Source organism: Petaurus breviceps, unplaced genomic scaffold (genome assembly GCF_028583685.1).
Source record: "Petaurus breviceps papuanus isolate PSGF00001 unplaced genomic scaffold, PetGlider_PUasm1.0 91133, whole genome shotgun sequence".
Classification (NCBI taxonomy): Eukaryota; Metazoa; Chordata; class Mammalia; order Diprotodontia; family Petauridae; genus Petaurus; species Petaurus breviceps.
The window spans coordinates 65,921,600-65,937,800 of NW_027187419.1; the positions used below are offsets into that span (position 1 = coordinate 65,921,600).

Below are 16,201 nucleotides of genomic sequence, written 5' to 3' on the forward strand. Positions count from 1 at the left end.
AGGGAAGGGAAGGGAAGGGAAGGGAGGAAAGAAAGAAGGAAAGAAGGAAGGAAGGGAGGGAAGGAACTGTGTTGCCCACCTGGATCTGCCATTTGGGTCCCCAGTGGGGCAGCTCAGACTATTCACAAGTTGTCTTTTGTCCTTCATTCTTGAAGATGATCATGACATCAGGAAGATGATGCCATGATTTGCTAGTGAATTGGATTTAAGTCATGCAGGGCTGTGGAAAGCCACCAGCCTTACCTTCTCCTCTGGAGCCATCAGGGAACAGTGGGAAGATATAGATCAGGATGATTGGAGATGACCCCAAGCCTGGCAGATAGGTGCTATATAAATGCCCATCTCACCCCTCTACCCCCATTATTACAAAAGAAGGACTACTTATAAGAATTTAAGTGTGAATAGTACACAGTTAATCCCACAAGTCCCCATAATATCACTTTGTGTTATAGATATTGTCATAGATATTGTCCTTGAACATTATATATAAAAAGAATTTGGATATTAGACTTGGAGTGAAAGTTCATACCTTACCTCTGCCACTAACTGTATGAACAAAGAAAAATCACTTATTTCTCTGAGATTCAGTTTCTGCATCCATAAAATAGGGAAAATAACACCTAATTTATCTATTTCACAGGTTTGTTGTAAGATTCAAGTGTGAGAGTATATGCAAAGTATTTTTTTTTTTGGCTTTTTGGAGGGCAATTGGGATTAAGTGACTTACCCAAGGTCACATGGCTAGTTTTTGTGTTAAGTGTCTGAGGCCAGATTTAAACTCAGGTCCTCCTGACTCCAGGGGCAGTGCTCTATTCACTGCGACACCTAGCCCCCTCCCCCCATATGCAAAGTATTTTTGCAAACTTTAAAAGTGCTATACATATCCTTTATTCTCTCTTCCATTATTATTTACTTGGGCAGCTAGGTGGCTTGGTGGATAGAGTGCTGGGCCTGGAGTGAGGAAGACCTGTGTTCAAACGTGGCCTTTGATACTTCATAACTGTGTGATCCTGGGCAAGTCACTTTACCCTGTTTATCTCAGTTTCCTCATCTGTCAAGTGGGCTGGAGAAGGAAATGGCAAACCCATCCAGGTATCTTTGCCAAGAAAGCCCCAAATGGGGAAACAGAGAGTCTGAAACGACTCAACAAAATTATTTACTCATTGACTTACATTGTAAGTTCAAAGAGCCTTTCTGTTTGATGTTAGGTTGGCAGTGGCTCTCACTTTAACTTTAAGCTCCTCATTACATCCCACTCTCACCTCCTACTTCTGTCAAATAATTTATTATCTGAACAAACCTGTGAATGCCATAGGGAAGCTTTCTCTATTTGCAGGAATCCCAGAGATAAACCCTTTTGCTAAGTGAAGAACCATTCTTCAGTACAAATAAACGCAGGGAATTATTTCCCATTGGGCCTGGATATTTTTCAGCCCTCCTACTATTCAGGGATCAGGGTAACAGGACCAGAATCATTTGGCAGTTCTTGCCTCTGTGGGTGGAGGGCATGGGGATACTATGGACAATTTTACCAAGGCGCTACCAAGACAGTAAGGGGGTTTCCCAGTAAAATATAGGATGACCCAAGGACCATAGTGTAGCAACTGTCTTCTTCCTCAAGGGATTCATGCTGATGCACGTGAGCTTCAGCGTCTGATGTATTCCTCAGCAAGCTGAAAGCTGAAATTCAAGGTAGACAATTTGCTGATAACACAAATTTGCTCAAATTCATCAAAGGAAGGCCTCGGACAGGGATCTGACCCAAAGAATGTCAGAGCAAATGAAAAACTGGGGGGAGGGAGAGACTAACAGCAGCTTCTTCCTGCAGATGAATTCTGAATTAGTTATAACCTTTCCAGAGAGCAGGGAAAAAATTCCGGCTTTGTCACAGGTAACCCAGGGAACGTCTTCCATTTGCTAGCTGCTGGTCATAAAAGTGAATAAGAGGTTTGGCTGAATTAAGAAAGGGTTGGAGGATAATTTAGAAACTATTATAATAATGGCATTGTATAAATCAGAGGCCGTCCTTACCTCAGAGATTCTCTCTCCTCTGCCACATTCTCTCCCTCCTCCCCTCTAAAATTAACTTCTTACAATGGAGCTGGGCCCTGGGTTTCCAGGCAGCAGTGGGGAGTGGTTTAAGGCTTTCTCTAGAATTCAGTACATAGATCTCTTGAAGGGTTAGTGTATGCTTCACAAAGCATCAATGCCCCTTTATTTTTACTTCCCTGGTTCTCCATGACTGTGTCCTGGACATTTATTCTCCCCAGCCCCCACCATGGCCTTTCACAAAACCTCTTTACTGAGTCTTGAATGCTTCCTAGGGAAGGCAGATGCAAATGATGAGCCGAAACATTGAAGAAAGTAGGGTTGAGGGAGGGAGAAAGAGCTGGAGAGCTTTTAGACAAGGGTAAATTAAAAGGGTACAAGACAAATGTGTCAGGAAAGCAAGAGAGACAGAGAGGGCCCACAAAGCAACCCAAGGTAAGAGGCAGCTCGACTGAGCCCTGCTTAATTGGGTCTATTGTTAGAGAACAAAAAGGCACCTTATTAAATGACAAAAAGCAGACTTTTAAAATGTCTCCCTTAAAAAAACTAAACAAAACGTTGGATTGGCCTTCTTAGGATGTTACAAAAGCCCAAGTCAAACTTGCCAGATGCAATAGATGGAAAAATACATGGAAAAAGGAAAAACTCATATTTAAAAGTACCCTGGCCTGCAGTCAGTATATGTTTGCATATATTTATATGGAATGGAATGGAACAAATATTTATTAAACACCTACTGTGTGCCAAGTACTATACTAAGCACTTTACAAATATGATCTCATTTAATGAAACATTTATATTTGAGATCGATGAAGAGTATTGCCTCATTTGTGCTGTGCCCATTTGAGAAGATCTAGAGAGCAGAGATTGTGCAGGTAGTTAGAGTTATCTATCAATCTATCGACACCACTTCATAAGCATTTACTATGTGCCCTGCCTTGTGCTTGAGATACTAGGAGCAAAATAGTACCTGCCCTCAAGAAGCTTACATCTTACTTGGGAGACACAGCAGATAAAGGGTAGAGAGAAAGGATGAAAGGAGGGTTTGAGCATGGTTTGGAGCGGGAGCAGGCACAGACTAGATCCTGGCCAAGATAAAGTCCCAGGTTTCTGTGAGGAGGATGGGTTGAGGGTAGCTGGCATTATCTGTGGTTAGTGATGTTGCTACTTTTCCTTTAATAGACCTGGGATTTTGAATTCTCCTTTCATTCGTACCAAGTGTAGCAAAGTCCCACAAATACAGAGAACTGTCCCTTGATTTGTAGGATGAGGGTGTCACTGTGTGGCTCAAAGGGAGGCAGAATGGACATCTTTAGCCTCTTCTCCCTCAACCCTTCTCCAAGGGAGACTTTAATTCCTGCCAGAAAAGCATCAAGAAGTTGGGGTCAGAGGCTAATCTTGTCTCCTCAGAAAGAGGGACTACCAGGCTAGAATTACATCTATCTGCCCTCTTAAATATTGATCTAGCGGACTGCAGAAGCAATGGGAAGAGAGAGTTTCATGGAGTGGGTGGTAAACAAAGTCAGTGTCATAGGGAGGTCAAGTAGATGAAGATTAAATAAAGGCCATTGAATGTGATGAGGAGTGACCTCCAAGAGCACAGTAGGAATAAGACCCCATCACAAGGGGTGAAGAGGGGAATGTGTGACTAGGAAGCCAATATAGTGTCTATAGTCCACAAGTTCAAAGACCCTGAGTCAAAAAGGAAATTCAGATTTGGAAAAGAAGCTTGAAGAGGAAGCAAGATAAAACCAAGATTTTTTTTATAAGATGAGAAGGGCTATCTGAGCATCTGTGAAGGAAGGAATCCATGAAGAATGAGACTGAAAATATCTAAGAGGGAGATGGCAGAAGGATTCAAGGGTATAAATTGAGCATCAGTTGTAGTTAGAGGGTTTTATATACTTTCTTCAGTCCAGTGACATTCAATAAGCACCTGCTTACTATGGGGCCAGAGGCCCTACTGTGCTGTTGGAGATCACTCCTCATCACATTCAATGGCCTTTATTTAGTCTTCATCTACTTGACCTCTCTATGACACTAACTTTGTTTACCACCCACTCCATGAAACTCTCTTCCCATTGCCTCTGCAGCCCCCTAAATCAATATTTAAGGGAGCAGATATATGTAATTCTAGCCTGGTAACCCCTCTTTCTGAGGAGACAAGAGTAACCTCTGGTCCCATAGGCCAGGCAGGCCCCTTGCCAGGGGCAAGGCACTAGGTATCATGCTGGGAATTCAAAGACAAAATGAAAAACAGCATCTGGCCTCAAGGAGCCTTTATTTTACTCTTCGTAAACCTTTATTAAGTTAATAATATCTTCTACTTTGCATCTTTAATGTTTTTTCAGAACCTGGAAGAAGCTGCCTCCAGTTGAAAACATGCCAACTGTTAGAATTAGCAGTGTGGTGTGTTCTCCCAATGTCAAATATATTCGTTGGAAAGTGCATGAGGACTGGGTGACTCAGGTAAGAAGCAGATTAATATGCAACAACTTACCAAGCTTCCCTCTCTCTCCAGCCAATACTTAAATAAACAAATAAATTAAAATGACATCCTTTATAGCATTGGCCCAGTATAAATCACCCTGGTCAGCTTAGCAATCATTCGTTGAGTACCAGACACTGTGCTTGATGCTGGAAATACAAAGAGTCTTTGCCCTCAAAGATCTTACATTTTATTGGAAATGGCTCTCTATTCAACCAGCCCCAAACGAGCATTGACTGAAATATTCAAGAGCCCAATACATATGTGAGATCACTCCAGGAGATGTGACATGTGTCGCAATTTGGATACGATGATGAGTTATGTGGTTCAATCAGCCTTCCGCAGGCACAGCCACTAATGCTCCCTACCTTTGACTGGCTTTCCCATTTTATCAGCACATTTGAAGTTGCTGTGCCCGAGGAAGACATTTCTTCATCTTTATCCCAGGGAATGAGTTGGTTACAATGACTCAGTACTTATGGGACCCGTGATATACCCCTGTGACTTCTTCTCATCTGGGCAGAGTTAAATCAGTGCAATTAAGGCTTTTTGCAAGAGAGTCTGTGTCCTTCTTATTGAATCTGTGCTGAAGTCAGCTCCAAAGAGAACTGCTGATCCAGCTGAGAAGAGCAGAAGAATGCTCTAAGCAAAGGTGCTTCAGGACAATAGGAAGGGTGATATTTATCAGAGGAAGGTAAATAGACGTGGGGCAGCTAGGTGGCATAATGGATCAAGTGCTGAGCCTGGAATCAGGAAGACTCATCTTCCTGAGTTCAAATCCAGCCTCAGACACTTACTAGATGAATGACCCTGGACAAGTCACTCAACTTTGTTAGCCTCAGTTTCCTTATCTGTAAAATGACCTGGAGAAGGAAACAGCAAACCACTCTAGTATCTTTGCAATAAATAAGTAAATCCAAATAAGGTCATGGAGAGTTGGACACAACTGAAATGACTGAACAACAAGCTGGCACTTACATATCTCTGTCCAAATTTCTAAGTCTGTTTTGAACAAATAGAGTTAAATTCGATGATAGAGAGTAGCATTTAAATAGTCTCACTTATAAAAAGGGAGGATGAATGGGAGTGTGGGAAAATACCATAGAGGGAGGAAATAACCATTAAAAACATCGAGGCAAACTTGATAGGTGAAATGGGGAATAAAGGAAAAGAAAGATAAAGCTAAGAAAAGGGCCAACAATGGGATAGAGGCAACTGAGACTGACAAAATCATAACCGTGAGAAAAAGGAAATAAATAATAGGTTAGGCCTGCAGTGAAAAAGAAGCATGAATTCAATTCAACAAAATTCAATTAGCATTTATTAAATACCTAGGAATTTTCTTTTAATGGGAAAAAAGTCAATCCTCTTCCTCCAGGAGGTTACTTTCTGCTAGGATCTGACATGTACACATAGATGAATAGAGGATAAGGTAAAATGTGGTGAGGACAAGGATAGATGGAGAAAAACGCTCTAAAAAAATTTTAGGAGCGCTCGGGCTTCCTGGAAGAGGTGGCACAGAAGCTGGGTCTTTAAAGAGTATATTTTTGAAAGGTAGGAATGATGAGAGAGTTCATTCCTGGAACTGGGGCCAGCCTGCAGAAATGCATGGAGGTTAAAGATGCTGGATAGAAGGACAGGTCACATATATAGGCAGGTGCCAGTCTAATTTGGCTAGAAAGTAAAGTGAATGAAGGGGAGTGGTATGAAATAAAGCCAAATGGGGGCGGCTAAGTGGTGCAGTGAATAGAGCACCGGCCCTGGAGTCAGGAGGACCTAAGTTCAAACCTGGCCTCAGACACTTAGCACAAAAACTAGCTGTGTGACCTTGGGCAAGTCACTTAACCCCAATTGCCCCCCAAAAAGCAAATAAAAAAAAGCCAAATAATGAGAACGACGCTAGAGGTAGGAAGGATATTTTTTTTTAAAAACAGTCTGATATATCTCTTTATGGTATAAAGAGCGTGACGAACCCGCTGCTGTCGTAGTATCTTGTTCATCATAGCCATTTAATAAACATTTGTTCAATTTCATAGAAAAGCATAAACAGACCCAAAATACCCTGAAACTTCCCTAATAATACCTCCCCTGCAGGACCCCTCAACTTTTACCCTCCTTGGAAAAGACACATTTATTCATTGACTAGTTTGTGCCAGAGAGCGTATGGGGCAGGCACCTCTGGTGTGAGGGCTGTCGAGCCCTTTTCAGGGCTGCTCCTCTTCCTTTGACGTCCACCTAGCACCCAACTCTCACCTGCGACTCCAACAAGCTATAGTGCGCTCAGTGGCCACGCCCCAGTGAAGCGTTTCGGCAGAAGGGCTAAACCAGGTGGAGGGGAACCGATGGGCCACAACCCCATCAGTGAGCCAGGGGAGTATCTACCCCACGCATGTGAAGACTTCCCCTAGTAGAAGGAGCCAATGAGAACAATTTGTTCCAGTGGCTAGGAAGGCAGCTGAAGCAGGTTCTGTGGAGTGCTTGGAGCTTGGTCAGACATCGAAGATGCCAAGGTCATCCACTGTATCCTGGGCCATTGCCAGTCATCCTGTCATTTTTCTTCCCGCTGGACTTTAGTGACTCTGGAAGAGAAAAGGAGGCTGATGATTTTGTGCAACTCTGCCTCACTTAAATCCAATTCAACCATGAGTCAAGACATCACCCCATGATGTCACTGGTCCTCTTTGAAAATGAAGGACAAAGAACAATTTGGTGTGAAGCATTGTGCTAGGTTCTGGGAATATAAAATGAAATAAGCCCTACTCTCAAGGAACTAACATTCAAAGAGGGTAACAACATATACATACACATACACGTGTGTACACATAGGCAACTCAGGAAGCAGGGAGGACCCTAGCAGCTGGAGGATCAGGGAAGTTCTCTAATAGGTTTTTGTTTGATGTGTATCTTGAAGAAAGTAAGGAATTCTAAAGGGGCAGAGGTGATGAAGGAATGTATCAGAGGTAAAGGGTCTAGTCTAGAAATGAGAGATCTAGCACCACATGTAAGGAACTAAGAGGAGGCTGGTTTGGCTGGCCCATAGAATACAAGATGGGGAGAAATGAAAGATAGATTGGGGGCCAGGTTGTGAAGGGCTCCCAAAGCCAAACAGAAGAGTCTGTGCTTGCTTCTAGAAACTATAGGGCCAGGGAATGGCATGGTCAGATCTGTACCTAAAGAAAATCTCGTAGCACTTGTGTAAAGGATGGATTGGATTGGAGAGGAAAGAGTTGAGAGCACTGAAACAGTTCAGGTGAGAAAGTGACAAGTGCCTGAATATCCGGTTTGGCTTTTAACGTGGTCCCTTGCTACCTTCTAAGTCTTCTTACACTCTCCCATGTAGCCTACCCTACAATGGCACTGGCTTCCTTGTTTTTCTTTGAACAGGACACTTCATCTCCCATCTGCAGGCATTTTCACTGGCCATTCCCCAATGCCTGGAATGCTTTCCCTTTTTTATCTCTACCTCTGGGCTTCCCTGACTTCCTTCAAGTCCCAGCTAAAATCTTCCCTTATTCAGGAAGCCTTTCCCCTCTCTCTTAATCCAGATGTTCCCCCATAAGATAATCTCCACTTTATCCTGTCTGTATCTTGCTGGCACATAGCTGCTTGTATGTTGTCTTTTCCATCATGCTGCAAGTTTCTTGGGACCATGGGCTATATTTTTGCCTTTCTTTGCATTTCCATAGCTTAGTGCCTGGAACATAGTCAGTACTTAACAAATGTCTGTTGACTGGACCCAATAGCAAGAGAATGGCAACATTCAAGTCTGCTGACAAAGAGTAAAGACCATATCAGTCACTGAACAAGTAAGAGAGGGGAATATTCTTAGACTGAGCTTGCCAATATGGTTTACTATGGCATCTGGATTTCAGGTCCTAACCCTTATTGTTCAGTCATTCAATCATGTCTGACTCTTCGTGACCCTATTTGGGGTTTTCTTGGTAAAGATACTAGAGTGGTCTTCCATTTCCCTCTTCAGCTCATTTTACAGCTAAGAAACAGAGGCAAACAGTGTTAAATGACTCGTCTAGGTTCACACAGCTAGTAAGTGTCTGAGGTCAGATTTGAAGTCAGGTCTTCCTGACTCCAGATCAGGTATTCTATCCACCACACCATCTAGCTGCCCTTCCTAACCCTAGTATGTGATTGTCTATGGTTCCTTCAGGATTTGGTCCTCTCTGTTGGGCACTCAAGGGTCATGTCCTTTGTCTGTGTCCCCAAGAAGAATGGCCTCAGGGATTTCTACAAGTCACATATAACCAAGTTGGGAAAATGGAAGGGGGACCAAAGCAGTCCTTTTCCCTGGAAAAATGCCAAAGACAAGAGTCAATGAACCAATTTCACCTTGAAGGGGAGGCTTCTAATAGAGTTAACTCAATATAAGTTAACAGTGTGGCATGATAGCAAAGAAGTCAATAAGATCTTAGACTCTCTCTTGAGAAACAAGATAGCCAGGGTGACAGAGATAATAGTCCCATACCATCTTCACTACCATATTCTATCCTAGTCAAAACACATCTGAAGTATGTTAACATGGGTTCTATAATGACTGTACTATATGTTAGGAATCTGGAGGGAATTTCTAACATATAGTATAGTCATTACTGAGCTCATGTTAACAAGTATAATGCCCAGTTTTGGGCACCAAGACCTTTTAGGAAGGAAAGGGGAAGGTACAGCATGTCCAGAAAAGTGTGACCAAAATTATAGATGGTCTTAAGATCATGTCATTTGTGAATGAATTGAGAGAAGTGGGGATGTTTAGCAAGGAAAAAGAGGAAGACTTGGAGAGCTGGACAGCTGGACAAGTTAGACAGTTGTTTAGTTACTTGAAGGGCTATCATGTGGGAGAGAAAATAATTCATTTTGCTTGGCTTTAGAGGGCAGATGGGGTAGAAACAATGGAAGTTGCAGAGGGCAGATATTGACTTAATATAAAGGGAAACTTCCTAACAATTTAAGTTACCCCAAAGTGGATGAACTGCCTCAAGGGCACTGTGTTCCCCTTCATTGAAGTTCTTGTTGAAGATGGATAACTGATCATCAGGTGTGCTATTGAGAATAGGGAGGATTCCTGTTCAGTTCAGATAGGACTAGGGAACCACTAAAGAACCTTTTGACTTTGAAATTTTTTGTGATTCTGTATTATAGGCTTGTTCTTGTTCAGTCAATTCAGTCATGTCTGACTCTTTGTGACCCATTTGGAATTTTCTTGGCAAAGATACTGGAGTGATTTGTCATTTCCTTCTCCACCTTATTTTACAGATGAGGAAACTGAGGCAAAGTTAAGTGACTTTCCCAAGGTCACACATCCCAAGGTCAGACACATAATAAGTGTCTGAGACAAGTTCTGAACTCAGGAAGATGAGTCTTCCTGACTCTAGGCCCAATACTCTATACACTGCCCAAGCTTAACCCACTTTATATGATCTTATCCTTTGACAAGATCATCCAGAAGTGATACTAATGCTAGAAATTTCAGTCAAAGAGATAGACTGGTAGGAGAGAGATTTGGGGGCTAGAAGTTTAGCAGATTATAACAGCATTGCTCAGAATATGTGCTTGATAAATGTCTGGCTGGTTGGGTGAATGAATGAAGAAATGAATGAATGAATGATCTGCCTATGTGTAAGGCCAGCTATGAACCCGGTTACCCTACTTTAGAACCTCTCCACACTGGCATTATTCTCCTTAAAATGTGGCCCTCAGAGCTGATATGGTTAGGGCAGAATTCAGGGAGACTACCACCTCCCTCATTCCCAGCATTTGTACTTCAAGCCTTCCATACTTTAATGGAAGACCTTGATCACTGCACTCTATTTCCCAAAATAGATGATCCTGGGTGTTATGTGTCACAGTATTTTATGTTCCTCACTATATCTTCCAAATTGAAGGTAACTCATTACAAATGAATAAAATGGTTTTCTCTTTCAAGTCCTTGTAGCAGTGATGTGGGTCACATTCAGATTTCCCCAGAAAATCCTAAAATAGAGAATAGAAACTGCGACATGTTCTGTTAGACATGATACACAGGAATTGTTTGCTCTGGTTTTAGCTTTATGAGAAAGCGTAGAAGGAAGATACTGCCATCAGCAACCACGCCAATACACCCACTCCTGTCCACCTACACACACATGTTTTTTTTAAATGTTCTTCATGCTTTTAACAAGTGGTTTCCTTTCTCCAGAAACACATTTCCAGTGAATTTTAAAATACAGTTACACAGTCTTACTTAATCTTACCCATGATCTTGATTTTAATTGACATTTTCTCTCTCTCTCTTTTTAATAGTTGAACTACTATGATTCCATTCAAGTCGTCATTTCTGCCTCCATCCATGAGCCCACTGCTCTAGTAATAGGTATTATTTATCCATTCATATCAGTCCTCTTTAATGTTCCCTTAGCTCCTTATTTCCAATCCCTGAATGTATATAGTTTCTATGCCATTAAAATATAATAATTTACATTTTATAGGATCTTTATAATGCAAAAAATGTTTAGTTTTATTTATGTCTTTAAAATTCTATTCAAAGCTTTTGTTTTTATATTACCTTCATTTCTGAGACTACCTCCCCTTTCCCAAGCCATCCCTTGTTAAAAAAAAAAAAAAGGAGTGGATGGGGCAGGTGGATGGGCAGTGGGAAAAGAAGTTCAATTTGTCAGTTGAATCTGACAGTATATTCTATGTTCCACACCTATAGACCCCATCTCTTCAAAGAAGGGAAGGAAAGTATATTCCTTCCTTCCTTCCTTCCTTCTTTCCTTCCTTCTTTCCTTCCTCCCTCCCTCCCTCCCTCCCTTCCTTCCTTCCTTCCTTCCTTCCTTCCTTCCTTCCTTCCTTCCTTCCTTGTTTCTCTCTGTCATTTTTATAGAATTCAGTATGGAGGTGGATTTTTTGTTTGTTTAATTTATTTTGTAGTCAGGTATACTATTTCTGGTTCTGCTCACTTCAATCTGCAACAGTTCATGTAAGTCTTCTCAAGGTTTTCTGAATTCTTTGGGTTAATTTTTTCTTACGATATTCCATTACATGTACCAATCATGATTTGTTGGGCCATTTCCCATTCAGTGTGGTGCCACATCTCTGGAAATGCAGCCTCTTGTCCTCAGAATTCAATGTTCTTTTATGACAGAGAAAAACATTTAAGCAAAATCACCTGATACTAGGACTGAATCTGATAGTATTCTAAACCCTAACAGAGGTGGGAGGTATGTTCAATTATTGATTCCCAGTTTCTTTTTATTGATTTTTCCATTTACAGAGTTATAGTGATATGGCAAAATATATTTTTATGCCTATCATCTCAAGTGATATTTGCAGCTAGGTGGCACAGTGGGTAGAACACTGGCTCTGAAGTCAGGAAGATCTGAGTTCAAATCCAGCCTCAGACACATACTAGCTATGTGACCCCTCACAAATCACTTAACCTCTGTCTCAGTTTGCTCAACTATAAGATGTGGATAATAACACCTATCTCTCAAGGTTATTTTGAGGATCAAATGAAAAAGTTTTGTAAAGTGCTTAGTTCCTAGGACAAAATAGGCCCTTAACAATGCTTATTTCCTTCCTTCCTTCCTTCCTTCCTTCCTTCCTTCCTTCCTTCCTAGGGACTGTTTAATTTTTGTCTTTGGATCCCCAGTGCCTAGCACAGAGCCTAATAATATAGTACTTAATTCTGTACTGAATTCTGCCCATATTCTGGTATGAACTTGGAAAACACTACATTTTATAAAATTTTAATGTCATCACAATATTAATACCCAAGGTCACAATTCTCCCTTGATTCCAAAGGCTGGGGAGAAATTTTGGTGAGTGAGTTATTGTTCCAGACAATGGAATGCTAACGTAAATATTCAGAGGCCTTTAGCATTAGTTGTTCCCTCAGATAAGCAGGTTCCTTCCCTCAGACATTTAAAAATTTACAATTTGTTAATAAACTAGAGGAAGAGCTAACATGGTATTTTGGGCCCAAAGAATGCTTGCCCAAACTTATAGTGTTATCTGACCCTAATAGATGACTGATGTCATAACATTCTGCCTAGAGATACTTTGTAGTTTTCTAGAAAATGGGCAGTGTTTACATGGAAAGGTAGAGCGGCTGCCCAGCCTTCCCCCCAAAGTCCTCTTCCCTCACCCAAGGCCATCACTAGGGAGATACAGAGCCCAGGGGAAAGCACAACATCCTCCACCCCTGCCCCCGCCCCCCTTCCCCTTGCTTCCTACACAATATTGTTATACCGATGCCATTTGGTTAAAATGATCATCAAGAACGACCCTGAAAGAGAACATAGAACACAAAAGGGTAACATGTAGCTCAAGGGATATACAAGGACAATGGGCGGAGGTGTATGACGCCAGATGGTGAACTCTAGTCCTTCAGTCTCTAGGGAAGAGGGTAGGGTCATGGGTCGATTACTTAGATATGTCTTTGACCTTTTTTTTTTAAAGGATGAATGAACTATCATTATTTCCTTCTCCCGTGTTCTCTTTCTCCCACAATAATTCACATTTACAGCAACCTCCTTTCACAAGCTTAGGAACTAGTACGAATTACCCTCAGGGCAGCCCTGCCTGCAACTCACCAAATCCTTTAGGAAGTTTTCCATCACATTGAACCCAAATCTGCTTCTCTGAAGGTCAGTGATTAAACATGCTACCCTGCTCCTGATGGAGATGATGGACTCAGGGAGCAGAAGGAGACAGAGATTTTTTGGACATGGCCAATGCAGGAATCTGTTTTGCTTAATTATGCATATTTATTACAAGGGTTTTCTTTTTATTAGTGATGGTGGAGGGATGGGTAGGGAGAAAACTATGTTCACTGAAAAATTTAAATTTAATTTAAAAATCTACTTCTCTGTAACCTCTACCTTTTGATTGTTCCTACCACTGGAGTCAAGTAGAGCAAGTAAAATCTAGTCCTTTCATGTGACAACTTGCCATTGCCTTTTGGGTCACCTGAAATTTTTGATTCTTCAGATATTGTGGTAGTTTATGATTTGCAACCACATAACACCAACAGATGAAGAAGAATTCTACTTCAATGTACTTCAACCAATCAATCAATGAACATTTATTAGGTTCCTACTATATGCTAGGCACTGTGCTAAGCTCTGGGGATATAAAAAGAGGCAAATGACAGTCCCTGCTCTCAAGAAGCTTATAGTCTAATGGGGGAGACAACATTCAAACAAATATATACAAAACAAGCTATATTCAGGATAAATAGGAAATAATTTACGGAGAGAAGGCACTGGAATTAAAAGGGGGTGGGGAAGGCTTCCTGTAGAAGGTAAGATTTTAGTTAGGTCTTAAAGGAAGCCACGGAGGTCAATAGCTGGAATGGAGGAGGGCGAGCGTTCCAGGGGGAAAGCCAGACGGAATGCCTGAAGCTGAGAAAAGTGTTGATGACAAAATTATGGATCTATGTGTCAGGAAAACAAAACAAAACTTTGAGGTCAGTTAAAAAAAATTACAAAATTTCTCCCATGCATTCCAGTCTTGTCTTTTTTCTGACCAGTTCTGGTCCTTTTGCAGCACCTGTCCAAGATGCTAATGGACTAACTCAATTGTGCAGTCTATTCAATTGTATGTGATAGTCTGAATGCAGTGCATTCTCCATCCACCTGATTTTTCTTTTATAGATTGGTATGCCAAACTGTTGAGCGATTATGGATCTCATTTAGTGTTCTGCAGGGTGATACAGTCAGTATGATATCATCTAAAGACACGAGCATGTGAAGAACTGTAGCTCCATTGGGAATATTTGGACTCCATGCTGTATGCCCTCTGTGGCTGTGTGAAATACCTTGGGCAAGCATAGTCCTTTCTATTTTATGCCTTGCTTGATATTGTTGAGCAGAAAATCATTAAACAAAAATTTCTTTCTTCTTGCAGCTATCAAATTATCTTGTATGATTTTAACATATCTATGGACAACACTAGGTTGGAGAATTTAAGGCTGCATTTTGTTCTACTGAGTCAAATGCTTTTTAAAAATAATTTACAAAAAGTAAATTAGTTTGCACTCTAAAATTTCCAATATCATGCATATTTAAAAAAAAGAAATTATGCTTCTGAGGAAGCTTTGCCAAAGAATATTCTGGTCCAGGAAATGTGGTCACCAAAACTTTTAAGTTATATTGGACTGCCTCACAAGATCAAGCCAAATTTCAGAGGTGCCAGGGAGTTTTAGAGCCTGGGGCAGCAGTTGGCAGCCTTACAGAAGTGACATGTGACATCTTCATTTATTCAGTCTAGTGTAGGGTTTCATGTGCCAATAATAACCACTGTCCTTCTGTACTCAAATCACTGTGGATTAGGAACTCCATGTCTGGTTGGGGTCCAATGTAACTTTGATGAATATTTGCTATTTTTTTTTAAAAAAAGGAAAAAGAAAAATATAATAGTGAGGCCTGAAAAATCTTGTTATCTTTGGGTTGTCCAGTTTCTTCATCTGTGAATGGGGATAATTCATACTTGCATTACCTATCTGTAGTGCAATATAATGGAGTCAGGAGAGACTTGACTTGGAGTCTAGAGGGACTTGACTTTAAATACTGCCTCCTGGACTTTCCGACTTTATGACTATAGGTAAATCACTTAACCTTTCTGAAGCTCAATTTTCTCATGCTTAAAATACTTGTAGAACCTACATCCTGAGGCTGTTCTATGGATCAAATTATATGCGAAATGTTCAAAGTGTTATGTAAATTTTGGCAATGATAATTATTAATAATTATTATTAGCTTCCATCTCTACTCTTCAGGGCTCGATTACCAGGACTCCAAACTCCTTTGACACAAGTGATCTGACCAGATGCTGATATCTTCCTGCCAGGGATGACTGCAGGAAAGGACATCAATATGATTCCACAGACAGCATAGTCATGTATAACTGCATATTATGGGAGATTGTCTTTCTGTAGTCTGGGAGCCAATACTCTACCCATGTGGGGTATGGGTCAGATTCCTATGTGGGTCATATCCTTTGGAACTAGAGAAAGGGAAATGGAACTTATCTTTGTGTTTCTGGAACTAGGGAGTCCTTGTGGGAAGTATGGGTAGGTCTGTTAGCCTGTGTCAGTCTGTGTGGGGTCCAGAAGTAACAGGGTAATTGTTCTAACAGTGATAACTACTAGTGAGGATTAGTCTCAGGCTAGATAGATTAGGTGGCAGCTAGGTGGCATGGTGGGTAAAGTCTGGAAGACCTGAGTTCAAATCTGGCCTCAGACAAACACTAGCTGTGTGACCCTGGGCAAGTCACTTAATTCTGTTTGCCTCAGTTTCCTTATCTATAAAATGAGCTGGAGAAGGAAATGGCAAATCACTCCAGTATCTTTGCCAAGAAAACCCCAAATGGGGTCACAAAGAGTCAGAGACAAGTGAAATGACTGAACGACAAGGACAACATATTAATTAGGCTCTTGACTAGAGGTAGTCATATAGAATAATAGATACAGTACCGGACCCAGGGTCAGGAAGACCTAAGTTAAAATATGGCCTCAAATACTCACTAGTTATATGACCATGGTCAAGTCACTTAACCTGTGACTGCCTCAGTTTCCTCAGGTGTAAGATAGAATAGCGTCTACCTCTCAGGATTGATATGAAGACCAAATGAGATATCTGTAAACCACTTAGGGTAGTGCCTGGTACAGAG

At 41.2% G+C, this 16,201-nt stretch overlaps 1 protein-coding gene across 1 annotated transcript in view; it reads left to right on the forward strand.

Annotated features, from left to right (window-relative positions):
• The window catches only part of LOC138155137 (cilia- and flagella-associated protein 337-like), a 99,091-nt gene that overhangs the window by 5,035 nt on the left and 77,855 nt on the right, over positions 1 to 16,201 (forward strand). Inside the window, exons 2-3 of the mRNA XM_069080183.1 lie at positions 4,401 to 4,518; positions 10,829 to 10,898. Coding sequence (XP_068936284.1) covers positions 4,432 to 4,518; positions 10,829 to 10,898 — 157 coding nt within the window. The 5' untranslated portion in view covers positions 4,401 to 4,431. The remainder of the gene's footprint in view (positions 1 to 4,400; positions 4,519 to 10,828; positions 10,899 to 16,201) is intronic.